At 47.6% G+C, this 26,020-nt stretch overlaps 2 protein-coding genes across 2 annotated transcripts in view; both read right to left on the minus strand.

Annotated features, from left to right (window-relative positions):
* The window catches only part of LRRC3 (leucine rich repeat containing 3), a 58,972-nt gene that overhangs the window by 29,345 nt on the left and 3,607 nt on the right, over window positions 1-26,020 (minus strand). The window lies entirely within an intron of this gene.
* Window positions 3,874-26,020, minus strand: part of LOC146857920 (syncytin-2-like) — a 33,587-nt gene continuing 11,440 nt past the window's right edge. The window contains exon 3 of the mRNA XM_085647082.1: window positions 3,874-3,928. Within this exon, the coding sequence (XP_085503208.1) occupies window positions 3,874-3,928 (55 nt within the window). The remainder of the gene's footprint in view (window positions 3,929-26,020) is intronic.

Consider the following 26,020-nt stretch of genomic DNA (forward strand, 5'->3'; position numbering starts at 1 on the left):
AGTTCAATCCTTGAAGAAAAACAGTGGTAAGTCTGGGAACGATAGGTCGAGAAGGAGGGCCTTTCACCAGAATGCAGATTGACTTCATTGACATGCCCTCCTGTAACAGGTTGAGGTATGTTTTAGTGATGGTTTGTCTGTTTTCATGATGGCTGGAAGCATTCCCAACAAGAAGAAGTGATGGAATTACAGTAGCCAAGCTATTATTGAGAGAGTTCATTCCTAGGTTTGGTTTTCCAGTCACGATTGAGTCAGCTAGAGGAAAACACTTTCATATTGAAATTATGAAGTTAATTTGTGAAGCATTGAATGCACAACAGAAACTACATTGTGCCTATCGCCCAGAGGCTTCCGGTGTGGTGGAACAAGTAAATGGCACCATTAAAACAGGCTGGGAAAGATGTGTTTAGCCACAGGTTTGAAATGGCCTGATGTCTTGCCTCTAGTACTCATGACTATTAGATCAATTCCAGATAGGAATACAAGTCTGAGTCCCCATGAAATTGTCATGGGAAGAGCAATCCAACAAGTGTTTATACCAGTCAACAAGCTATTGCCTATATCTGATGACTTGGTGTTGTATTATTGCAAGGGGTTGGCTGATTCCGTTCATTCTGTGTTCCATCAGGTTAGATTGGATGCCACCACTCTTGAAAAGAAGCCAGCTCATGATTTAAGCCCAGGGGACTGGGTGAGAATAAAAGTGCACAGAAGACGAAACTGTTTGGTCCCACGTTGGGGAAAACCACGTCAGGTGATCTTGACTACGACAACAGCAGTAAAATGTGCAGGAGTAAAGAACTGGATTCATGCTAGTCACACCTTGCGAATTCCAAACCCCGTGGATAACAAGGAGGAAGAATACTTTGAAGAATCAGATACAAGCTCTGAATCAGATACTGAAGAAATAAGAACTACACAAACTCCTGAAAGGGGGGAGCCAGAACAAAGCCCAGCTATTGCACCAGAGAACCTTCCTTTAAGAAGAAAGTTACATATTTCTGACACCAGCTCAGAATCAGACACTGAACCTGTCGAAGCACAGAAGAGAGAGAGTAAAAACAGTGAAGAGACTGTAAAATAAATTTTTGATAAGACAGTCCCGAATGAAAGTTCAAGAGAAATTCCACCTGAAGTAATAAAATTAGATGGTAAGGTACCAGATACAGAGAGTGAGGGAAAGATTTTTGGGGAGGAGTTGTAGGGAATTCACACATCCAGTTAGAGGAAGGGACGGTTAGTCAGCAGGAAGATTGTATGGAAGAACCACGAGGAGGGACAGAAGTAGGTAATAAAGAAGAAGTGGTGGAAAGAGGAACTACTGAAGGTAAAAGTCAAGTTGGAACTGAATCAGAGGACAGTGATGAAGAAGTACCAAAAGGTCGAGTCCTGAGAAAGAGAGCATGGAGAACTGAGAAAAATGAAAAAGGAAGTAAGTTGAAAAGGCCAGCAAGGGATACAATTTGGCCCAACAAGATAAAGAGATTAAGATACAGATTAACACAAGTAAATTCATCTAGAGCTGAACAGGTGAATGAAGTGTCTAGCCAAGAGAAATTGAAAGACGTGGAACAAACGACAGCAGAAGAAAATAAGAGAACGAGAAAACCTAACCAGAAGTATAAGTCGCCAGAATGGTCATATGTGGCACTGCCTGAAATAAAAGAAGAGGCAGACAGTCAAGGGGATCAAGAGGTGACTGAACCACACAGAATCCGGCACCGGACATAGCGAACTCACCTGCCTCATTTGTGCTGCTGCCCTGGGGGTGACTGCTCCTTCCCGCCTTCCCTCCCGCCGCCGCACTGCAAGTACCGCGGCCGCAGCGAGAAAGAACTACAGGACCCAGACACCCTAGCGGACCAAAGGCGGGACCCGGAAACGCTGGCTACGCGCCTGGAGGCGCCATAAATCATTGCCCCTCTCCGGTGGAGCAGGGGACTGAACCACACAGAATCCGGCACCAGACATAGCGAACTCACCTGCCTCATTTGTGCTGCTGCCCTGGGGGTGACTGCTCCTTCCCGCCTTCCCTCCCGCCGCCGCACTGCAAGTACCGCGGCCGCAGCGAGAAAGAACTACAGGACCCAGACACCCTAGCGGACCAAAGGCGGGACCCGGAAACGCTGGCTACGCGCCTGGAGGCGCCATAAATCATTGCCCCTCTCCCGCGTCGCGGGACGCGAGCGGGACGCCCGGGGCTAAGCCCGGGCAAAGGGCGGGCCCTCTACGGCCCTCATCGGCAGGAGGAGGCAGGGGCAGGGCCAGACCTGCTACAGGATTCATCGTCGATATCTTCCCTCGCGTAAGCCTAGCTGATATACAATCTTACGTACATTTGTTCATGTGTTCTTCCCTAATTCGTGTTATATTGTAAGTCATGCCTAAAAAAATTGCTGGAGTACAACAAAACAAGATTAACAATTATCTAGTTCAGACCGTACAGAAGATTAATATGCAAAGGAGGGAGTCATTGGGGCTGAGCCAATCTCCTGATTTGCTCTGCCTGTCCCCTCCAACACTTGTTACTAACTTGACTGATGAAATTTTTTCGCAAGATGTTTTCAGTGCAGCCACGATCACTGACATTGCTTCCCAAGCCACACCAGACACCCCGGACAATGTAACCCCGGCTTCTGATGGCTCGCCCGTTGAGGGCAATGCAGATAATTACAATGATATAGATTCAGATCAAGATACACAGTCTCAGGTCTCTGTTCTCGATCAATCCACTATAGGTCATGTAGCCAGACCCAAGCGACAATGCACTAAGATTCCTTTAAAGCGGGGTGGGCTTCGCTCAGGGACTAAATGGAAGAGGGCTAACATCCCAAAATGTACACAAATGACTCACGCCGAGGACTTTTCTACCTGTCCTACTGAAGAAGCCCTTTTCGATAAAATTGTAGACCTTATTGAGACTAAAATTAACTCCATTGTTAAACCTCTTATATCCAAGATTGACAAATTGCAAGCAGAGGTTAAGAAGCTGGGCGGTCGACAAAATACAGTTGCAAGTGGCATTGAAAATATAACTATGTTAGTGACTCTTTTAGGCAATAATCCCAGGGGAGTTGACACCGGAAACGATTTGGGGGCTGGTGAAGGTGAAGGAACTGAACTGCTTGGGGTGAACCCTTCGCCATTATCTTTGACTGCCCCTAATGAGGGTTCCGCGTTACCACGTCCTTCAATAATTTCAACCGCTCCGGCCAACATTCCCTCAGTACAAACACAAGCACAAGCCCAAACTTTCACAACAGATCCACTGCAATTCATTGTTGAAGCCACACCTGTGGTCTTAGTTCTCGCAAACGTTCCTCCGCTGGAAAGAGGTACGGCGGAAAGTTCCAATTTACTACGTAGCAAAGCCCTGCATTGGCTAACCGTTAATGTGCGGCTAGCTCCAGGGGGACAGCATCACCTAGCAAACGTAATTAAATCAGTAACTAGGGTTCCTTGGCTGGGAAACCGCCCAAAAAGACTTAAAGGTGACCGTGTGGCTGTGAGCTTTTCAAATCAACATGTTCTTCCTAACATTCTTGCAAACATCTTTCCTCCCCAACGAAGACAAGGCACCGTGGTTCCCCTCACTCTGAAATTTTTTTATGGGGAACAGCGGAATGCATCTTTTCCAAGGACTCCTGCTTCAGAGAGGAATACCAACTGGAATTCTCACTCCAGTTGGGAACAAGATTTAAGGAACAACGTCCCAGTTCATCGTCTTCAACCTTTTATGCTTAACCCCGTTACACAGCCTTTAGAACTGTTTAACTGCTTTGCGCCACTTTCTTTTATGGACCACAACGATTGACTTTCGCCAAATCATGTTAATGATGCAAAGGGACCATTTTCTGCTTTTGGTTTATCAGCTCAGTCTCCCGCAGGAGCCAGGGCCTGCAGATTTATGAGCTGGAATATTGCGGGGCTAAGACCCAAAATTAAAGAAAAAATCTGGTTGGACAAAATTAGGAATTATGATATCCTTGCTTTTCAGGAAACTTGGGAAACGTTAGATTGCTTGGCCCTATATGGCTATTCCCATTTTTTTGTACCTGCAGTTCCTAGTAGAGCAGGAAGAGCAAGGGGTGGGTTGGCTGTATACATTTCACTTGACGTCAAAGGTAAAGCTAGACATATTAAGTCTAAATCAAAAAATTGCTTAGCGGTCGAACTGACTTTATCAAACTGCAACTCCATTTTACTCGTTAATTTTTATAATTCCCCGACCAGTCAATTCCCTAACGAGCATTTGTTATCCCTAGAGGATCTCTTATCCACTCTTATTGAGAACAGTTGTTACGTGTACGAGGTGATCCTTATGGGAGATTTTAATATTCATCCTTGCCAAGCAGGCTGCCAGAGAGAAACTGAGAAATGTTTTCCTTATTCTTCCTCTCCGCATTTTGAACACACTTCAAGCGGAGAGGTTTTGGAATCGCTCTTGGCTACCCACAACCTCTATGAATTTGGTACTTGCTCAAATGATTTGAGGTTACCAACATATGTGGGCAATGATTCTGACACTATTATTGATTATATTTTTGTTTCTTCAAAAGTTCTACCTGAAATATTTGTTTATAAGGTAGAATCTTCTGTTTTTAGTGACCACAATCCTGTGATTTTAGAGGTTTTATCTCAAGGAGTCCTGGGAAACAGGAAGACGGACACATTGTGTGCGACAGATCTTGTGCTAAGTGACCAAAATCGGAGGCTTAAATGGGGCCAAGTTACTCCAATAACTTTCTTACAGGAAACCATTGCCAAAGTTGCCGGTGAAATTGCCATCTGTTTAGATAACAAAAACCCGAGTGTCACTTTGGTTGAGGCTTTTAGTGTTATTTGTCATCAAGTTAACTTAGATTTGACCGTAAAGGCAAAATCTAATAAACTCAAGGGCCCCAAATGGTTTGACACAAACTGTTCTAAGGCCCATTCAACTCTTCTTAAAGCCCTAAAGTGTAAACCTAGAGACAGAGTGTTGATAGCGTCACTGAGGAAACATTATAACTTAGCTATCAGGAAGAGGAAATCTGAGATAAAAGACGAGGCCTGGAATGATTTGTTACTGCCAGAGATACAGAAAGATAGTGCTAAATTCTGGGCAGTTATAAATCACCCGTATTTTGTGGGACTAGATAACCAGAGAGCTGACTGTATTATCCCAGATGAACAGTGGGTAACACATTTTAGTAACATTCATACTACCTCTGAATATGAAGAATCCCTACTAAAACCATCAACTCGTATCTCTCCCTTCACTCAGGATGAGGTGAAACAAGCAATTAAAGATACACTCTGTAAAAAGGCACCGGGGCCAGATGGGGTCCCTGCAGACTTCTTTAAGACTGCCCCCGAACTTAGCTCAAAGATTTTAACTAACATTTTTAATGCCACAAGGGAATTTATTTTCCCCTCTACCTGGGCAACTTCGACCATTGTGCTAATCTTTAAGAAAGGACAGAGGACAGACCCGGCTTGTTATAGGCCAATCTCTCTCATTGACTCGAGTGTTAAAATTTTGGGGAGAGTCCTCTTAGGTAGATTAACCTTGATTTTAGAAAGTAAGGGTATTTTATCTAACGCACAATATGGCTTTAGAGCCAATAGAGGAACCTTAGATCAGTGCCTAAACCTAGAATTAATTTTAAATAAATATGTGGTCGCCAGGGGCGGCTCTTTGTACATGGCCTTTATGGACCTCTCCTCAGCTTTTGACCTGGTTAACAGGTCAAGGCTGTGGGGGATCCTTTTGGCCATGGGCTTTGATCCCCCCTTGGTCGATTACTTAGCTGAGTTACATAGGGATCTTATGACCTCAGTTAGAGTCACTAGGGAAGGAAGATGTACCTGTCATTTTAGGTCAGAGAGGGGGGTTAGGCAAGGGTGTATACTTGCCCCCCTCCTCTTTATCCTATATATTAACGACCTTGAGGCAGTAATGACAACATCACATAGTGACATTCCGCGTGCAGGTGAGACAAAGATACCTGTCCTCCTGTACGCGGATGACGCTGTTCTTTTAGCACGCTCTGGAGTTGCGCTAAATAAACTCCTTTTATCTTTTGGAGCTTTTATGTTATCTCTGGACATGAAAATTAACACAGAAAAATCACATGTAATGATCGCTGGATCCGCAGGTAGGAAAAAAAAGTTGTTAACATTCTATTGCGCAGGGAAGGAGGTTAAGAGAGTTCCTTCCTTTCCATACCTAGGGGTGATTTTTGATGAAAAGGGTACCTGGGGCCCCCAGCTTTTGGTTAAAAGCAGCGCTGTTGCTAGAGCGGCCGCAGGGCTGCTAGGTTTTGCCAAAAAACTGGGCGCGCGTCCCATGGAAAGCATAATTAAAGTCTATAAAGCAAAATGTTTGTCAGTCGCTCAGTATGGCTCTGTTATTTGGGGATACACTAGCTCTACTAAAATACAGAACGTAGAGAACAAATTTTTGAGATCTCTGCTTTCTGTTCCCCAATCAACCCCGACTTTTGCATTGCATACAGAGGTAGGCTTGGGCTATATATCTGACACCCTAAAAATAGCCCCAGTGATTGGCTGGTTAAAAACTTGGCTTAACCAGGAGCTTACACTAAATCACATCATTTTAAAAGACTGTCTAGCCCTGGACAGGGCCCTTAACATCCCATGGCTAAGATACGTGAAAACCCAGCTTATTTTAGCAGGCCGCCCGGAGCTCTTCTCATCCCCAGATGGTATAACCTATGAAGATTTAAATTTAGTCAAAAACACTCTGACAAATTTATATGCCCTGGAGAGGGAAGCAGTAGAGCTAAAAAAACCTATGGTAAGGAAACACTGTATGCTTTCCTCAGTTCCCGGAATGGAAACATACCTTTTTTTTGTAACAAAACCTTACCACCGTTTTCTCTTAACGAGATTCCGATTTGATTTAATTCATTTTATATTGGGGAACTTCAGAACCTGGTCTAGGCCCGACGACGCTGAACCATGTGACTGTGATCATTTTTCAACACAGGACACGATGCATTTCGTCATGTTCTGTGGTCATTATACTGAGATTAGAAAAAGATATTTGCTCCCTATTCTACGCAATCAGGGCTTTATTCAGGTAAAACCAGCTCTGATGTTTTTGCAACTTCTTCCTGATACGAAAGTAGCTTTTTCTGTCGCTAGTTTTCTAGTTGCAGGAGCACGCTTAAATAAGCATCGCATAAGGCACAGGCACTTTATCTCTGAAAAATGAATTTCCTCTCTTTTTACTCCTTTTTCTGAATATGTTGTGTTTCAACAAACCCTTCTTTTTATCTTTTTTAAATATTTATGTACGTCTTATTGTAAAAATTTAGTGTTTTTTTTTTTTTTTTTTGGTTTTAATTGTATGCAATATTTTGTGATCAGATGAAATGGCGATATGTATTTTTGCTCGTTCTTTTATGATTTTTAATAATCGAATAAAGATAATTGACTGACTGACTGACTGTACCAGGAGTGGTTGGAGAAGACGAAGAATCGGAAATCCTAAGAGTTATCTTGTTCGACATCGGAGAAGAGACGGATGTTCAGGAAATTCTGCAACAAGACTACGAAAGAAAAGTGAAAGACGATCAAATGCCAAACTGAAAAGATAAAAGTGTTCAAAATGGAGAAACAATAAATTACCAGAAAAGGCATAAAACTGAAAAGAACCAAGTAGGTGCTTAGAGCCTTGGGTTAGTCAAAAACTAGTTGTGAAGTAGAAGAGGCTAAGTCAAAAGACACTGATCATTTTTCGGAATGGCAAACACAGAAAATAGAAAATCTAAATGTGTGTTCCTTAGAAGATGGTTCAAAATGTGTTGTTGTTGTACAGGATTACTAATGCTTCTGTGGAGTGCGTTAGTGCTAATGGTTTCATTTAAGGTTACATAGAAACAATAGAAGGACATAGTGGAAAAAAATCTAATGTAGAAAATATTCAGAAGGTATATCCGACTAAAATAGATAGAAATTATTTACATAAAGATAGGTCTATAACTGATTTTTCTAACAATGTATTTTCAAAATGATTTTATGAATATGTGAAGACGATGGACGTGAGGGATTGCTATGTCTGCATGCAGTTGCCGGCATCTGTATCTGAGGGAGTGACTTACCATCACCTCCCAGTAACATATGGAATAACATGTAGTGTACTAGCAAGTTTGTTTTACAAAATAGGGAAATTAGAATATTATTTTTCAGATGTAGATAATGTATTTTCACAAGTACCTGTAGTTAATAAGTTGAATAAAGTAAAGCCTGCTAAAGTGTTAGGAACATTTTTGTTAGAAACTAAAGAATTAACATTAGAGTCAATATTCAGAAATAATCTAACTTGCAGTTTAAAGAAGGAGGAGAAGATTTTCTTGGATATGGTTGAAGAAAGGAGATTAAAAATGCAAAGGAAAGTACCTGAGGGAAAAGAAGAAAAGACAGTCTGGGATGTTGAAAGAGAAAAACATTTGAAAGGAGAAGCTAGTCCAACAATGGCTCTAGATTGGCCTCAGAAAGTAATGTTGTGTATTAGAAGGAATCAAACTGCATATGATAATTATTTTGTAGGCACCAGTGATTGCCATGATACTTATAGAATCATGGGTGGATGGGGATTTAAAGGAGGAAATTATCCAGTTTTCCCTGGACTATATTTTATCTGCGGGAACAAAGCATATTATCGATTACCAGATCATTGGTATGGCACATGTTATCTACGCCTGGTTTTCCCAAAGATATTCCATGTGGGAAGAGGAAAGGATGGTGCACATGAGTTAGGTAGGCAACTAACACGTAGGAAAAGAGAATCCTGGTCAGAAATTGTAGGAGACATTTTTGGAGCATTGATACCAGCAGTGGGAATATCTCTGAATGCACACAAAATTCAACAAGAACTGCTGGAGGATTTTTATTGGTAAATACCGAAATGGTTGCCATGCGTGCCATGGTAATGCAAAATCGACTTGCCCTTGATATAATTTTGGCAAAAGAGGGTGGAGTCTGTGGAATGCTGAAAGTTCAACATTGTTGTACTTACATTCCTGACGAAAGTCAAAATTTGAAGACATACATTAAGAATATAACTAATTTGCATGAGGAAATTGCTCCACTGGAGGCTGAAGGTATTTGGGAAAAGATTGGGGAAAAGTTTTCTACTATTAAGAACTTTTTACTTAAGCTAGGTAGTACCCTTATTAGTAAGATATTATTTCCAGTAACATGTGTGATTATTTTAGTATTAATTCTAAGACTAGGATGTTTATGTAGCAAGAAAAGGAATTTACGAAAACATATAAAAAGAGAAACTGTAAGAAACAAAGAGAAAGAAAGAAAAGAGAGAGAATTTGAAGAGGTAGAATTAAAAGAGTGGAAAGACAATATGTATAGAAAAACAAAAGAATAGACAGGTGAAACAGTTATTAAGAGAAGTGAATTCATTTCTTTTACTAAATTTTTTCAAAATTTAAAAGTAGTGTGGTGATGTTAAAAATCACCAAAGGGGGGATTGATGGAGCAGGTAGTGCAAAATTTTGTATACCTCCTCTATTTTGCATGAATGTATTAATTGAATAACCTACTTATTATAAAATACTAATTGTGTGCTGTGATATATTATAACTAACTTTTTGCATACACAAATTACACGTGGGAACTTGCTATTTGCATGGCCAAATAACTCTAATAACTAAAATACGTACGCATATTAATAGTAGTATATGTAGTAATTAGATATCGTATGATTTGTGTTGCTTTTGTGACGTTTGCATCTTCGTGGAGGACCGTAAAGGTGAATATATTGCTTTAAATGTTGCTATATGCTAGGAAAATACTAATACATAAAGGGATTAGTGAGGGTATAACATTAGCAGCATAATTTCTTTGTATTAATTACTCTTTTGTGTTTGTTTTGCTTAAGTTGACATTTGGACCTATCGAAACATGGCGGCAGAAGCCGAGTTCAGAAGTGGCTACCGTCTCGTGAAGCGCGAAGTCTACTGCGCAGACTCGGATGGCTCAGTGAACTTCCTAACGACCTCTGTACACGCCGTTCCTGTCAAGGATAGGCTATTGGTAGACTGCCAAAGATCCCGGAAAACTAGAAACTGATATAAATGAACAATGGACATTTTAGAAACTTTGCAACAAAAATATTTGTAATTAGCTGATGACTATAATTTACTTTAGAAGTCCAGTGTTATATTTCTAATTTTTTTGTTATACTAGAGGTTTAGATTTTCCTGAATGTTTTATGTTACAGGTACTCCCATTGGTGTGGAAACTAAAATATGTAGGCAGGTATCCAGAGGGGCAGTGGGATGCATTGTGCATGTGCATAAAAAGGGGCTGGGAGTAATTGGAGAAGGCCCAGTAATCCATATGGCAACATGCTCGAGGTAGTGATGCTGTTAAATATGCAAAATGATGGCAAATGGGTGCAAATAGAATTTGGCGACAAGCTGTTGCCACTCACAAAGGTTGAAGTGGAAAGGGTCTATTGGCAGCAACATTCCTAAGCTTTTAAAATGCTGCCAAAACAGTTCCCATATTTTTTGTTAGAAAAAAAGACAACATTTGTTTTGTATGGTCAGTGCTGAGCATGAGTTACCTCTGGCTGAAAGGGTAACAGCGGTCCCCTGCACTGCAAAGAGAGAGAAAAAAGACAACTAAAGAAGAAACAAGCCTTCTCTCCAGGGTGTCCTGTTACCAGAAAGAAATGTAAATGTGTGCAGTTAGTTAATTGGCAGATCTAAAGGTGCCTTAGGAGCCAGTGAAGGCTTTAATTCTTATGATCACCTGAAGCTTCCTGGTGACAGTTATTCATTTTGAGAGGAGCTTTCTTTTTATCTTTTATTTGTTTAAAAATAAACGTGCATGCTGAGCGCGACACCCACTTTAGGGACACTGCGCTCAGTTTCAATTTCTTTTTTTAACTTTATTGGTGAGCATGGCACCCGCTTCATGGACACCAAGCTCTGCAATACAATAGGTCACGCTTTTGCCAAAGTTTGACCTACTGCTATCGTAAATGACAATGCCTTTTTCTAATATAAAAGGCATTGCTATTTACAATGCCAATAGCTCGAAATCTCGGAATTGCGAGATCTATTGCATTGTAAATGCTTGTTTTTTTAAACAGGGGGAGATTAAGGTCCTGATTACGAGTTTGGCAGAATGGTCCTGCTGTCGCATTTTCGGCAGTCCTTCCACCCGCTGCCTTTGCGGTCCGGCCGCCCTATTATGATCTTGACGGGAACTTGGCTACAAGACTGCCGTTGCCACCACCAAGCCTCCGCTCTTGCGTTGACGGCATGAGAGCCAGAGGCAGGTTTTGGAGGCTGTCCTGCGAAGCTTCCCGCCATCCAGATTATGATCTGCCTTTCTGTCAGCTTTTCCTGGTGGGGACACTGCTATGCACGACTCAACAGAAAGGTAGGAAAAGGAGTTCATACTCACCTTTTTACGGGATCCCACTTCGGAATCAGTGTCAGACGCCATTGTCCAAGTCCTTCCTGGGCTGATGCCCCCAGACTTAACAACCCTTTCATTGCCAGAATCAAACGTAGGCTTCTCTGTCACTTCTCCTAAGTGGTTTTGTGTTATTTTACATGTAACAAAACAGACAGTACACGTAACCTATAGGTATACATTGCAACACATACACAACATACATATGTATTTTCTGATATTGACAGATAGTACTTACCTATCTTTACAGCAGCGATATGCCACTCAGTCAGGACACTGCTGCCAACAGTCTGCCCGCCCATCGGTAACATTCAAATCGGATCGGCGGTATACTGCCAGCCCAACGGCAGCAGAGTACTCCAGCCGCAACATCTTAATACAGCGAGTAGGAATGACTTCAGCTCAGTGGAGTACTCAGTCCTGCTGCTACTGTGGGATAGGAGTAAGACCACCAAACTCGTAATCAGGCGCTAAGTGATTTGCCCAGAATCACAGGATGATGAGCTAACATCGAGACTCAAAATTGGTTTCCCAAGCAACAGGGGGCATGTGGTGCAAAGCACCAGGCGCCGAGTTCAGAGGTTGCTGTTATTTGAAATATCTAATTGGTCTAAAAGCACCTGCTGCAGAGTTCATTGTGCGTCCAGAAATTTTCAGGCAACAATAAAAATGTCAAGATAACTCTGGTGATTAATGTATTGCTGGAGAGAGATGTAGTTCCGTCTAATGGCAGTTTTGACTCATCATAAAGTAGCAGAGAGGGTTAATTTGCCTGCTGCAAAGCACAGCAGATCAAAGACTTGTATTTCATGTAGATAGCTCAGTGGGTTATTGCTTGTGTCACAAAGATCCTTTAGTTCCCCTGCAGTTGCTAAATTACAATTCTAATATAGCAAAGTGAGCTGTGAAAAGTCAACAAGAGCTGCAGGTATAGGTTATGTTATGTTAGGTTAGGTTAAAATGTTATGTTTTTCTCCAGTCCTTCATTATCCTAGTGTTGCAAAAAAAGGTTTGTTTGGATATAAATAAATACTGATTAGAAAAGCCAACCCCAACAACTGTGGTACATTTTAAATCCTGAGTATGCGCTTCTACAGACTAAGCACTCTTAAAACACAATGCCAACCAGTATGGATGACATGGGACTCCTACACCTTGTAGTTCTCATTATCTTATGTAACACTTCCTATAGATTGATTTAAACACTTGCATAATTCATTGTTTTTGCATTGTTTTTGTATAATTTTTGTGTGATGTAAAGGGTTCAGATACCATACAATGTTATGAGTAGGGCTATAAAACAAATGAGAAACCTGTGAGACAGGTGCTATGGAGACATGAGGGGCATTGTTGGCGGGTGATAATGAGGGAATCCGTGAACAAGGAGGTCGTTGGGGGTGCCAAGAAAGACTGTCGCAGGAGGCACCACCAGCGCTAAAGGTGGTCATGGGCGCAAGACTGTGTTTCTAATCTTATAGAAGCCAGAAGGCAGAAATGCTGACCAGGCCCCACTGTGATTTAACCATGAACGCTTTCTGCAGGAGATGGATTACACTCAGAGGCTATGGAGAGATGAGGGAAACTGTTGGTCGGCTGGTAATGAGGGAATCCATGAAGAGGGAGGTAATTGGGGAGAGGTGCCAAGAAAGATTGCCACCTTGTTTCTGTCAAATTTGTGTGTGATGTAAAGGGTTCTGGCACCCTACAATGTTATGAGTAGCGGCATTAAACAAATGAGATACCTGTGAGACAGAGGCTATGGAGAGATGAGGGGCCCTGTTGGTGGGTGATAATGAGGTAATCCATGACGGAGGAGGTCATTGGGGGTTGCCAAGAAAGACTGTTGCACTGGACACCACCAGCGCTAAAGCTGGCCATGGGTGTAAGACTGTGTTTCTAATCTTATAGCAGCCAGGTGGCTGAAATGCTGACCAGGCCCCATTGATCCCCATTGATATTCCACCATGAAAGGTTACATGGAGCTTTCTGCATATGCTCTCAGAGTGTGTGAAAAGATGGATGTGCAAGGAAGAGCTGGGAAGGAGAACGAGAGGGCAGGGGTGGCACAAATGCAATACAACATCATGAACAGTGACCAAATAGTAAAATAGTCGAATCTTTGAGGGCACAGGCTTGAGCCTGAGGGAAGAAACTAAATAAACAGAAGTAGCACAGGGAAGGAGCAAAGGCTCCAAGGCCATTCTTACTGGATGCAACCTTACGGATTACATCAAGACTCTGCCAGTTGATGTGTTTATAAAGTTAGAGCCAACATCCACTCTATGTACATTGCACATAATTGGCAACAAAAGATCTGACACACAGCTAGAGATGTATTCAGCCAGATCATAACAGGGTATTTGTGTCCCTAACTCACACAGAAAGTAAGGGGTAGGAGGACTTTGTCCCACTTTGACCTCCTGCAACAACTATATAACCACAATATAGAAGAGAGACTGTGTACTCGGATAGCTGTAAACAAAAGTGGGAGAATCACAGAGGGGTGTTAAAACTGCCCTCACACACAGTGAACTGTGTCATGCTTCATCATACAGCTGCTAACACACCTCCGCGCAGACCAACGCTGGAGGTGGAGCAATAGGGAGGGGGAATACAATACAACAAATAAGTGACAGTAATATGGGATCACAAGTGAACATAGGTGCAGAGACAGTGATTAAAACTGGTCGCAGGGAGTCCCTATTACAATTGTAATATTTGGTACCCTGTCCAGGTTAAAAATGGTCACACCAGGACCAGTGGATGGTGGTACGGAGAACTTATAATGAGTTACCAACCCCTCCACTCTGCAAAACCGTCGACATGTTTCAGCTGGCAAAGTGTAATACCCAGGCTTTCATCAGGACTCATTAGGAAATGATCCCATGGGTACTAACCCTACCTCCTTTGATCCAGGAGTGAAGGGAAGACCCCCTTCTGAGTAACTGCTCAGAAAGAAATGTGGTAGAGCGCCTTGCTCTCCAAGAGGAACTGAGTTCATTTAAAATCTAAACTTGAACTGGTGGGGGAGCGAGGACAGATCCCTATAGTCACACATTCATCAAGGTGAGCTGTGGCCGTACAGTGTGTCTCTCCCAGCACCATGCAGATTCCCCACACAACTTTACACAACCCTATTCAGTTCAGCTTTCCTTCCTACGTGCCTGAATACTACCTTTAATATAACAAACAAATGTAAAAGGTTAGTTCTTTATCACATTGTTAAGAGATCTTCTATTTAAATGTAATTCTCTTCGCTAACTCACTTTGATATTTATTTGCAGATGTTGGTGGACTGGTGGACCTGCCCTTCTGCTACCCAAAAAAGAGAGAGAGGTTTCTTGACATAAAGGCTAGCTTTAAGAATAGATGTTTCAGCACTAGATCTACAGAATATGTAATAAGACAGAGTGTCTACCAGGTCCTTGAAGGACAGGTTAAGGTCAGATGTTCATGATCACTGCTATTCAAATTATCTTTGTTTAAAGCCACTGGATGCACATCCACCTTATGCAGATATGCTAGAAAACTGGCATATATTCAGCCCTCCTACTGAACACAAGTAGTAATGATAAGATGAGGCAGGAACATACAACTTCTGAGCTAGAATGTTTATTTTTCTTCGTTGTGGTGCATTTGTAAATTTCGTTCTGCCTGGAAATTGGTTCTCTGTCTTTATGCAGTAGCGGCCGGTATGGCTCGTAGGTCAGGGAGGCAGCCATGGGGTCTCGTGGGGAGGGGGGTCAATAATGTAAATTTTTTTATGTAAACCTACCTTTCCGCCGGCCCGGGTCCTGCGTCCTCACTGCTCCTGCTCTCCTGCCTCCAACTGGAACAAGAAGCAGGCAACCTCCCTGCCCTCCCCTAAGCCAATCACAACACTCCAGTGGAGCGTTGTGATTGGTCGGCTCGCTGCCCAGCCAGGGGCTGTAGAGGATGGCATGATCTCCATGTAGGCTGCAATGCAGCCTTCATGGAGAAGGGCGGAGTGTGCATGACTGGTTTAGGCGGCCCGAGAGGGCCGACCACACAGTCTTTGTGCACTCAGAAGTGGGCAAACCAGTCCTGCCCGGGCAGCTCCGCTCAACCTCCTGCCCGCAATGCGCAAAGATACATAAAATGGTAATAACCAAAAGCTATTATCATTTTAGGTTTTAGCTTCCTCGCACTGCGAGAAAGCAGTTGGGCGACGCTCCTCCACCCTAGTGGAGGAGCCGCTTCTGTCTTTATGGATTCTGTTAGCCAGGTTAGGGCATAAAATTGTATTTTATCCTTGTATGAGAGACATCGTTCACAAACTCTAGCTACACAAGAACCAACCTATGTATTTGCTTATTACCCTGGTCACCACTCTCAGTCCCCATTCACTAATTTACATCAGTTTCTATTCTTTTCATGTTTCCCCCTGGCAAAGGGAAATTAGTAACCCAACATCCTAATTCTTAGACGACATGTTATAGCCTTTTTAATTGCCGCTAAGGTCAAGAGGCTTTCATCAGCACTATATGATCCCTATATTTTTCATATTCCAGTGAATCATTTTGTTTTGTTTATGGTCAACTGACAAAACAAAATGAACAAAAGCATCTAAAGCTACTCAATCCGTATCTAGTCTTAGGGTTTTTCCTATGAAAGAAACAGCAAACCTAAACATCATTGATACATATAAAATGAACATATAAATGATGGTGCCATAAAATACAATAAGTGATGGTGGTGTCACACTGCATTCAGGTGAAAAAGTGGGTGTAGTGAAACATTTTCATGCCTTCTCATCAAAGTCACCCGGTAGAGCGAGACCACATCCCAGTTGTCAAACACTTTATCTCAAATAACAGTGGAGAGCTACATCAAACTTTGTCAAAGCAGAGTCTACTGTGCCCCTTACTTACTTCGTCATGGGATCGATGTCTCATTCATTTGCGTTTTTCTCCTCGCTGATGATCCAAAGAGAAGGAAGACTTGTCTATGTATGCAGAAGTGTTCTTTCTGTGTTGTGAATATCGCATCATGACGGCACCCACTTGGATGTGTGGTGCAATACACCATATGTAGGGGCATCTGACTCAGTGGTGCGGTAGTCGGAGAGACGAGCTGCGTCTCTCCAAAGACATTGTTACAAGATCCACAATGTAAGAGTAAATAAAAACCAAAAGGGTTTTGGAATCATGGCCATTTTTCTTACAGAAAAAAACAGTGTTTACAATTTAAAACATTACAAAATCTGCACTATGACACTCCTATTTGTGGTCTTCAAGGATGAACATATTACGGGGTGGGGGTGCCGATTGAAGCCTGCCACCGTCAGAAAGCAATATTAAAACAAGCACGAAAGTGAAAGCTCATTGAGGCATGCAAGGCTTAATGAGCCTTGACAGAAACCCACATGGCGGCTGCGCACGTGCACACTCGTGTGAACGCAAGCGCTAGGCCACCAAAAGCCTGTGGCAGCACTTTGAAAACCCAAACACTAAATTTCTCGCAGAGCAGCGCATGCGCTGGCTCAGCGAGACCTAAAAAGTTCCAGGGCCCACGACATTGCTTACCAGGCCACTGCAGGGGACGTCTTTCCTTTCCATTGTGCCATATAAGTGTGTTTGTGTGCCTGAATCTTGTCCGTGTTTAGGCTGAGTCTTCAGAAACTGTACTGTAGGAACCTTTGAAGCCTCCAGGTTGGGGATGTCAAAGGGCCATAGCAATGTGGCTGTAATTGTTTTATAACTCGCCAGAAATCAGACACCCTTGTGTTGGTAGCTTCCAAAATGGGTGGGGTTCGACAATTTGTTGCTGTTTATGCCCTGCTGCAACAAGCATTTGCAACGCAACAGGTCTCGCATTTACGCAAGTTTGAGCTATTGGCATTGTAAATGAAAATGCCTTTTATTTATGTTTTGGTTTTTGAAACATAAATAAAACGCATTGTTATTTGCAATGTCAATAGCTCAAACTTGCGTAAATACGAGACCTATTGCAATGCAAATGCAGTAGATCTCGCATTTGCGAGAGATTAAGCTATTGGCATTGTAAATGACAATGCCATTTATTTATCTGTTTTCATAACCAACACATAAATAAAAGGTTTGTCATTTACAATGCCAATAGCTCTAACTTTTGCAAATGCGAGACCTATTGCATTGTAAATGCTTGTTTGAATAGTCTGTGGTCTGTACAGGCCCGGAGTTGTATAGGGAGCTGTTAGAAGGTGACCCCAGAGGAGTCAGGGAGGTTATCTGACCACCTTGAGACCTACCCTCGGGGTATCGTAGCCGGGCACTGGCGGGAGACTCCTCAGGGGGAAGAGTCTCGTATCTAGGATCGCACACACGGCACCACACGACAAGGAGACACCACACGGTAGGTTCCTGGGAACAGATCTTTATCTATTCAGCTTCGTCAGATCTTTATGATCACCAAGGCAGATATGTACAAAATAGAGCACGGGCTCAGAGAGTCTCGGTAGGGAAGGGGGTAGCGGGACAGTCTTTGGAGGATCCGGATAGATGCAGGGGCGTACCCAACGCACAGCTCACAATCCTCGAGCCGGGGGATACGCTGTGGTCCAGCCGGACCAGAGGAGTCTTTAGGAGCCGCGAGTCACTCAGCGGGGCTCAAGCACAAGTTCGGAGGTCTTACGATCTTCAGGGGAGCCGCGAGTCACTCAGCAGGGCAAAAGCACAGGTTCGGAGGTCTTACGATCTTCAGGGGAGCCGCGAGTCACTCAGCAGGGCTCAAGCACAAGTTCGGAGGTCTTACGATCTTCAGGGAAGCCGCAAGTCACTCAGCAGGGCTCAAGCACAAGTTCGGAGGTCTTACGATCTTCAGGGGAGCCGCGAGTCACTCAGCAGGGCTCAAGCACAAGTTCGGAGGTCTTACGATCTTCAGGGGAGCCGCGAGTCACTCAGCAGGGCTCAGAGGTTCCAAGGTTGCAAGGGAGCCGCGACCACGTCAGCAGGCTCTCGTCGTTCCGGAGTCGAATCTGCCAGATAGCCCCAGAGCACCCCTTGTTATAGGTCAGCTCCTCTTTGATGTCCGGGGTCCGTGTGGGCAGGGGTCTTAGCGCCTGGGGGCCGCTCGTTGGAGTTTCCTGCCCTGTTGTCCTTTGATCCTTTCAGGGCCGGGTCGGGAGGAGTCCCAGACACCCAGCAGGCGTGGAGCCAGCCCTCAGGGAGGCCAGAAGGCCGATCGAAACCCATCTCCCGAGGGGAGGCCAGAGGTGTGATGGAAACTGCTCCTCCCTCTCTCACTCTATGGGAGCGCAATGTTCCCCAGCCGGGGTGGCGCCTCTAGGCCTGGGTTGTGCCGGGGCCGGGCGGCCATCGTAGGTGCATGAAGTGGGCACGCGGGGCCCGGTGGTGTTGGGAAGATGGAGGGCACAGACAGGGAAGTCCGGGTCGGGTGTGTGGGGGTCCTGGTGGACCGGACCGGCTAGGCCATGTACTGAGGGACTGAAGGAGGTGTACGGGTCAGGGGGTGTGGCCAGGGGTCAGGGATGGCCATGCCACAAGGCCGGGTCTAACACGCGTCCCCCCCAGCTGAAAGCCGGAGAGAACTACCCATCGTCTTGAGGGTTCTCTTCGCTGAGGCGGAAGAACCGGGAGAGGCCGTCAGCGTTGGCGTGGTCAGTACCAGGGCGGTGCTCTACGGTGAAATGCATCCCCTGGAGGGAGATCGACCACCGCAATAGTTTGGGGTTTTCCCCTCGCATCTGCATGAGCCACCACAGGGGGCGATGGTCGGTTTGGACTTTGAAATGGGTGCCGAACAGATAGGGTCGAAGTTTCTTGAGGGCCCAGACTACGGCGAACGCCTCGCGTTCCATGGTGCTCCACTTCTGTTCTCTGGGTAACAGCCTTCGGCTGAGGAAGGCTACGGGCTGGTCTAGGCCTTGGTCATTCACCTGTGACAGGACTGCCCCAATGCCATGCTCGGAGGCATCAGTTTGTACCACAAACTCCTTGGAGTAGTCGGGGGGCTGGAGCACGGGGGCAGTACACATGGCCGCTTTCAGTGCATCGAACGCCTCCTGGCAGGCAGAGGTCCACTGCACCTTCTTGGGCTGTTTCTTGGACGTGAGTTCCGTGAGGGGCCCGACAAGGCTGCCGTACCCCCGGATGAATCTTCGGTAGTAGCCGGTGAGGCCCAAAAAGGCTCGGACCTCCGTTTGGGTAGTGGGTGGTTCCCAGGCTAGGATGGCGTCGATCTTAGGCTGCAGAGGGATGACCTGCCCGCTTCCGACCTGGTGCCCTAGGTAGACCACCGAACCTTGCCCAATCTGACATTTGCTGGCTTTTACTGTGAGACCTGCCTGGCGCAGGGCCGTTAGCACCCTCCGGAGGTGCTGGAGGTGCTCACTCCATTCGGAACTGAAAACCGCGATATCGTCGAGATATGCGGCGCTGAACTTTTCCAGCCCGGCCAGGACTCTATTTACCAGTCGCTGGAAGGTGGCCGGGGCATTTTTCATCCCGAAGGGCATCACGCGAAAGCGATAGTGCCCATCTGGGGTGGAGAAGGCGGACCGCTCCTTGGCTCCTTCTGTGAGCGCAATTTGCCAGTACCCGCAGGTTAGATCGAATGTGCTGAGGAAATGAGCCGACCCGAAGCGGTCAATGAGCTCGTCTGCTCGGGGAATGGGGTGAGCGTCGGCTCGGGTGACTTCATTGAGTCCCCGGTAGTCCACACAGAATCGGAGTTCCAGGGCGACACCGGGGGCGGCTGCTTTCGGGACCAGTACCACGGGGCTGGCCCATGGGCTGTCTGAGGGTTCGATCACCCCCAAGGTCAACATCTTCGAGACCTCGGCCTGGATGCAGGACCGGACTTGATCAGGTACTCGGTAAGCTCGTTGCTTCACCGGCGGGCTGTCCCCGGTGTCCACGTCATGGACACACCAGTCGGTGACTTTGGGGACGAGCGAGAATAAGTCAGGGAATTGCCCTAAGAGCTGGCGGCAGTCTTCGCGTTGCTGGGAAGTGAGGGATGGAGAGAGGTTCACTCCTTCCACGGAGCCATCCTTCCCCTCGTACACAGGAGGTCAGGAAGGGGATCTGACTCCTCCTCGGCCCCTTCATCGGTGGCCAGCAGCAGACTCAGCTCCGTCCGCACGAAGTGGGGCTTGAGGCGGTTCACGTGAAGGACCCGAAGGGGGTCCCGAGGGGACTGGACGTCCACCAAGTACGTGACCTGGCTCTTCCGCTCAATGACTTTGAAGGGCCTGGTTCATTTATCCTGGAGGGCGCAAGGTTTCACGGGGGCCATGGCCCATACCTGCTGGCCCGGCTGGAACTCGACCAGAGTGGCATTCTGGTCGTACCAGCGTTTCATTTCTTCTTGGCCTCGGCCATTTCTCGAAGCTTCCGAGTCTGGTTTCGGAGGGTCAGAACGTATCGGAACACATCTTGGGGGGTGCCTCAGGGCGCCGCCTCCCACCCTTCCTTGACCAAGCTGAGGGGCCCCCGGACGGGGTGCCTGTAGAGTAACTCAAATGGGCTGAACCCCAGGGATTTCTGGGGGACTTCCCGGTAGGCGAACAAAAGGCAGGGGAGCAGGACGTCCCACTTGCACCGGAGGGGCTCTTCTAGGCCCGCGATCATCCCCTTCAGAGTCCGGTTAAACCGCTCTACTAGGCCATTCCCTTGGGGGTGGTACGGTGTGGTGAACTTATAGGACACTCCACATTGTTGCCACAGGGACGTCATGTATTTAGAGATAAAGTTCGTCCCGCGGTCGCTTACGACCTCGCGGGGAAAACCTAAGCGGGAAAAGATCCCCATCAACGCCCGGCCCACCACGGGGGCGGTGATGGTGCGTAGGGGGATGGCCTCCGGGTATCGGGTGGCATGGTCCACTAGGACGAGGATGAAGCGGTGACCTTGAGAGGTTGGGGGGTCCAGGGGCCCCACGATGTCGATCCCGACTCGTTCGAACGGGGTTTTGACGACAGGGAAGGGTTGGAGGGGAGCCTTGTGCTTTCCTCCACTTTTCCCACTAGCCTGGCACGTGGGACAGGACTTGCAGTGGGTTTCTACATCTGCTTCATTTTCGGCCAGTAAAAGTGAGTCACTAGGCGACTGTATGTTTTGTCTTGGCCCAAATGGCCTGCGAGGGGGACATCGTGGGCCAAGCTCAGGAGGAAGTCTCGGAAGCGGAGGGGTACCACCAGCACCTGGGCTGATCCTAGCTCCACCGACTTCTGCTCACTGTACAAAAGGTCATTTTCCCAATATAGCCGGTGTGTTCCAGATTAGTCGCCCGCGGCTTGGGCCTCGGCTTGCTGCCGGCGTCCGACCAGGGAGGGACAGGTAGCTTGCTCTTGGCAGAACTCCTCTCGGGAGGGGCCCCCCTCGTGGCGCCACTAGGCCAACTCGGGCAGGACGCTTAACTCTGCAATCTGTGCGGGGTCGGACGGTAGGGGTTCATCGTTGGCGACAGATTCTCCACGTGGGGATATGTGGGGGACCTCGGCTGGGACAATCCTGTCCTCGTTGGCCGGTGCGTCCTCGACTTCCCCAAGGGGGGGCAGTCGGGCAGCCATAGATCGGGTGGTGGCGCACACCCACTCGGGGAGACCCAACATCCCTAGGTGGGCCTTGCGCTCGACTTGCTGCCAGGGGAAACTTTCCAGGTTGTTTCCCAGGAGACAGTCAACCGGCTGAGAGATTCTTACGGCTACTTTCAATTTACCGACCACTCCACCCCATTCAAACGGCACCAGGGCTACCTGACAGAGACTCTCCGTGTTGTCAGCTGCAATTACAGGGCAGAATACATTGGGGAGGATCTGGTCTTTGTGGACTAAGTGGCTGAGGACACCGGTGATGCTCGCCCCGGTGTCACGAAGGGCCTCTACCTGGTGGCCATTGATTGACACTAGCTGCCCATATTTCTTCGTGTTGGGGGGCAGGAGGCTCCCAGGGACCATTTCTCTGTCCCCTAATGATACCAAGGCCATGGCGGCGGGTTCCCATTCTACAGTCTCCTCAATCTCCTCCCCTAGGGCTACGTTGGCTATCTGTCTGGCGGGGGGTGGCTGTAGTGGGGACGCGCAGGGCCATGGGGCATTCGGGGTCATTGGCGTAATGCCCGGGCTTCTGGCAACGGAAACAAGTGATGGTCACCCGGTGCCCCCGTCTCCCGGGTGGACCGGATACAGCTGGTGGGGGCGCCGGGAAGTGCGGAGGTTGGCTCTTCGGGGGACTGGACTGGGATTCCCTCTGCCCTCCCTGGTTCCCCCCCCTCTCTGGCGAGGTGGCCCCTGACTGGCTCGGGGGTATTCTCCTACAGGGCCCCGGGAGACTCGGGTGTTGGTCCAGCGATCCGCCTCGACAGCCAGCTTCCTCGGATCCGTGAGCTTGCTGTCGAGCAGATGCTGGCGTAGCTCCACAAAGCAGTTCGCCGCCAGGTGTTCCCATAACATGAGGTCGGTGAGTTCGTCCAGGGTGGCTACTTTGCTGCCCTTAATCCACCCGTCGAATGCACGGCTGAAAAAGTTCACATACTCCACCCACGTGGTGCCGGGGATCTTCTTGCAGTCCTGGAACCGCTGGCGGTACATCTCCGGGGTGAGGCCGTACCTTGTGAGGAGGGCCTCCTTCATGTGGCTGTAGGAGGTCTGCATGGAGGATGGTAGATCGAGCAGGGTGTCTCTCCCCTCGCTCAAAAATCGGCCCCACAACCCGGCCCCCCAATCTTTCTGCGGGACTCGGTGGGAGGTCATGGCGACCTCGTAGGCCTTGAACCATTGTTGGATGTCATTGTTCTTGTAATATTCCTTGACCACATCTTTGGGGATGTGGACCTTCAGTTCCGCCTGTGGTGGCGCCCCCCGGTTCTCCGGGGGTCGATTTTCTTCGCTCCTTGACTTGAGCTCGATTTCTTTCAAGCTTCGTTCGTGCTCCAGTTGAAGTCTTCATCCTTCGTGCTCTCGTTGGAGTTTCTTCTCTTCCAGTTCGCCTTGTACTCGCATCTGTTCCACTGCTAGCTTTTTCTCAGCTAATTTCAACTCGCCCTCAATTTTTAGTTTGGCCAGTTCGAGTTCGTGATTACGACTTCTCTCTCTGTCTGCGAGTTCTTCCGGGGATAGACCCCCGTCTGGTACGAAGCTTCGTACCTGGTTGCTGCTGCTTTCTCTTGGGGAGAGTCCAGCTTCGTCATGGAGCTCCACCGCTCCTTCTGGGCGGGGGGCTCCGGATTCCACCCAAGCTTTCAGTGCCTTCTGCATATCTTCTTTGGTGTTGAGACCAGTGGTAGCGATTTTAAGTTCTTTGCAGAATTGCTTCAGTTCTTTGTGCGTGTACTCTTCCAGTCCGCCTGGAACACAGCACTCGCGTTGGTTTCTGTGAGGCTCATGGCGTTTTCTTCTGCCGTTTTTGCCGGTGGTGCGTCCGCTGCTTATGGTACGATCTCTAGATGATGGGCCCGAATCCCACCGCTGCCACCAATGTTAGAAGGTGACCCCAGAGGAGTTAGGGAGGTTATCTGACCACCCTGAGACCTACCCTCGGGGTAACGTAGCCGGGCACTGGCAGGAGACTCCTCAGGGGGAAGAGTCTCGTATCTAGGATCGCACACACGGCACCACACGACAAGGAGACACCACACAGTAGGTTCCTGGGAACAGATCTTTATCTATTCAGCTTCGTCAGATCTTTATGATCACCAAGGCAGATATGTACAAAATAGAGCACAGGCTCAGAGAGTCTCGGTAGGGAAGGGGGTAGCGGGACAGTCTTTGGAGGATCCGGATAGATGCAGGGGCGTACCCAACGCACAGCTCACAATCCTCGAGCCGGGGGATACGCTGTGGTCCAGCCGGACCAGAGGAGTCTTTAGGAGCCGCGAGTCACTCAGCGGGGCTCAAGCACAAGTTCGGAGGTCTTACGATCTTCAGGGGAGCCGCGAGTCACTCAGCAGGGCTCAAGCACAGGTTCGGAGGTCTTACGATCTTCAGGGGAGCCGCGAGTCACTCAGCAGGGCTCAAGCACAAGTTCGAAGGTCTTACGATCTTCAGGGGAGCCGCGAGTCACTCAGCAGGGCTCAAGCACAAGTTCAGAGGTCTTACGATCTTCAGGGGAGCCGCGAGTCACTCAGCAGGGCTCAGAGGTTCCAAGGTTGCAAGGGAGCCGCGACCACGTCAGCAGGCTCTCGTCGTTCCGGAGTCGAATCTGCCAGATAGCCCCAGAGCACCCCTTGTTATAGGTCAGCTCCTCTTTGATGTCCGGGGTCCGTGTGGGCAGGGGTCTTAGCGCCTGGGGGCCGCTTGTTGGAGTTTCCTGCCCTGTTGTCCTTTGATCCTTTCAGGGCCGGGTCGGGAGGAGTCCCAGACACCCAGCAGGCGTGGAGCCAGCCCTCAGGGAGGCCAGAGGGCCGATCGAAACCCATCTTCCAAGGGGAGGCCAGAGGTGTGATGGAAACTGCTCCTCCCTCTCTCACTCTATGGGAGCGCGATGTTCCCCAGCCGGGGTGGCGCCTCTAGGCCTGGGTTGTGCCGGGGCCGGGCAGCCATCGTAGGTGCATGAAGTGGGCACGCGGGGCCCGGTGGTGTTGGGAAGATGAAGGGCACAGACAGGGAAGTCCGGGTCGGGTGTGTGGGTGTCCTGGTGGACCGGACCGGCTAGGCCATGTACTGAGGGACTGAAGGAGGTGTACGGGTCAGGAGGTGTGGCCAGGGGTCAGGGATGGCCATGCCACAAGGCCGGGTCTAACAGGAGCTGGTTCCAGAGTCGAGGGGCTAGGTAAGAAAATTATCTGCAGCTGTTTCTGGCAGTGTGGGCCCTGTGGGGGAGCAATTAACCCCTTCGCCGCGGGGGTAATTCCCCCGCGGCGCGGGGGGCGGCGGCGGCATGCTCGTCACGAGCCTAGCTCGTCATGAGGCACCGTGGAGATGTGCTCATGACGAGCTGGGCTCGTCACGACTCCGCCCACTAATTGATTCTCCCGCACAGGCGGGGAATTAATTACGCGTGGGAGTGGCGCGACCGTTATGACGAGCCTAGCTCGTCATGAGCACAACTCCACTGTGCCTCATGACGAGCTGGGCTCGTCATGAGCATACAAGAGGTTAATGTGTTCCTCCCGACCAAAGATTCCTTATTTGCGCTTACCAATTACATTTTCTTTGTAAGTACTGTGGCCCTTTTCCATGTAGATATTTGTGTATTAGGCAAATGAGTTTGAAACGTGTTTGGTTCCTTATTGGTAACCAGTGTAGGTTTTTGTTGGACTGGTCCCTTTTTGCAGGGTCATCCCTGAACTTTTTGCCTTCCTCCTGGTATTTTTTCTGACCTGGTGTTGGTGGTTTTAGTACTATGGGCACGTTATCACTGCTGTCCAGTGTAAAGTGCATGTGCTCTCTATGGTAAACTTGGTAAGATTGGTCTACACCTGTTTGGCGTAATTAGTTTACCTACCAGTCCCTTGCAAAGTGGTATCTCATATACCCAGGGCCAGTAAATTAAATGCTACTAGTGGGCTTGCAGCACTGCTTGCGCCACCCGCCAAAGTAGCCTTTCAAACCTGCCTCAGGCCTCTGTCATTGCAGGGCCTGCATGCGCAGTTTACTGGT

The sequence above is a fragment of the Triturus cristatus genome, chromosome 3_2 (assembly GCF_964204655.1).
Source record: "Triturus cristatus chromosome 3_2, aTriCri1.1, whole genome shotgun sequence".
NCBI lineage: Eukaryota > Metazoa > Chordata > Amphibia > Caudata > Salamandridae > Triturus > Triturus cristatus.